The sequence below is a fragment of the Phalaenopsis equestris genome, unplaced genomic scaffold (genome assembly GCF_001263595.1).
Source record: "Phalaenopsis equestris unplaced genomic scaffold, ASM126359v1 Scaffold194672, whole genome shotgun sequence".
NCBI classification, from domain to species: Eukaryota; Viridiplantae; Streptophyta; class Magnoliopsida; order Asparagales; family Orchidaceae; genus Phalaenopsis; species Phalaenopsis equestris.
Window position 1 is genome coordinate 194 of NW_018214621.1, and position 989 is coordinate 1,182.

Below are 989 nucleotides of genomic sequence, written 5' to 3' on the forward strand. Positions count from 1 at the left end.
ATTCAACCACCTAAATCTTTCATATAATATTAAAAATATCATAATTTTCATTTAAAAAAAAAACTAAAATACACATTTTCATAGATAAGCTCTTATGTATGAAAAAATTGAAGCTTAGGTGTTATGTATGTAAGCAAATAGGAATTGAAAGGTTTATATGTAAAGTTTCCTAAAAAATATTAGTTTTCTAAGACATCTTTCACCTGCAAACCACAAATAATTATGATAACAAATCCATTTTCCTGCAAATTGCAAAATTGGATACTAATTTACCAACGAAGCATCACTCATTCATCATTTATAAACACACTAAAATCACAAACCAAGCTTCAGATCAAAAACGCTTTCCACCTCTCCTCCTCCCTCCACTTCCTTCCTCCTCTTCTTCCGGCCACATTCTTCATATCTCGCCGTGGAGCACAAACCATCGCTCCCTCCGGCGAAGTCCTCCCATCGGAAAGTTGGCTTCCAGAGCAAGCTCTCACTTCTCATCCTCTTCCTTGGAGCTAATTCACTCTTACATACACCACCTCTCAGTGCTTTTAGATTACTAACCAAGGCGTAGAACTTCTCCATCTTCTCCTCCTCATCGGCCTCCATGGCCGCCGGAGCAGTTTTTCTATTGTCTCCCTCTTCCATTAGACGGGAAACTTCTTCTTTTGCTTTGCTACTGATACGGGAAATGCTATGGAGATTTATAAGAAATTGTGTGTAGACCGGAACATGTGAAGTCAAGATCATGGACTGTTTTATGTCACTTCCTACCTTGTTCTCACTTTGATTTGATGTAGAGAAGATTCTTTAATTGGAAAATGGTTATGTCAACCACGTGCGTGACTAAGGTTTATGTGCGGTCCAATGGGTGCAAAGTAATCAATTTTGTTATTTTTTTATGGTTATTTAGTGTATTTTGTGGGATGATATCAATGAAAATTCAGAGTGTCGTCTGCTGGCCCTTTCCTCGTGATATTTTAGTGTTGCCGAACATA

At 37.7% G+C, this 989-nt stretch overlaps 1 protein-coding gene across 1 annotated transcript; it reads right to left on the bottom strand.

Annotated features, from left to right (window-relative positions):
* Positions 1 to 206: 206 nt before the first annotated feature.
* Positions 207 to 741, bottom strand: LOC110034923 (NRR repressor homolog 1-like). Its single transcript, XM_020739163.1, has one exon. The coding sequence runs from the start codon at positions 739 to 741 to the stop codon at positions 316 to 318; it is 426 nt and encodes a 141-aa protein (XP_020594822.1). The 3' UTR covers positions 207 to 315.
* Between the last annotated feature and the right edge of the window lie 248 nt (positions 742 to 989).

Coding starts and splice junctions, on each gene's coding strand:
- LOC110034923 (XM_020739163.1), bottom strand. CDS start 741: ATGATCTTGACTTCACATGTTCCGGTCTACACACAATTTCTTATAAAT.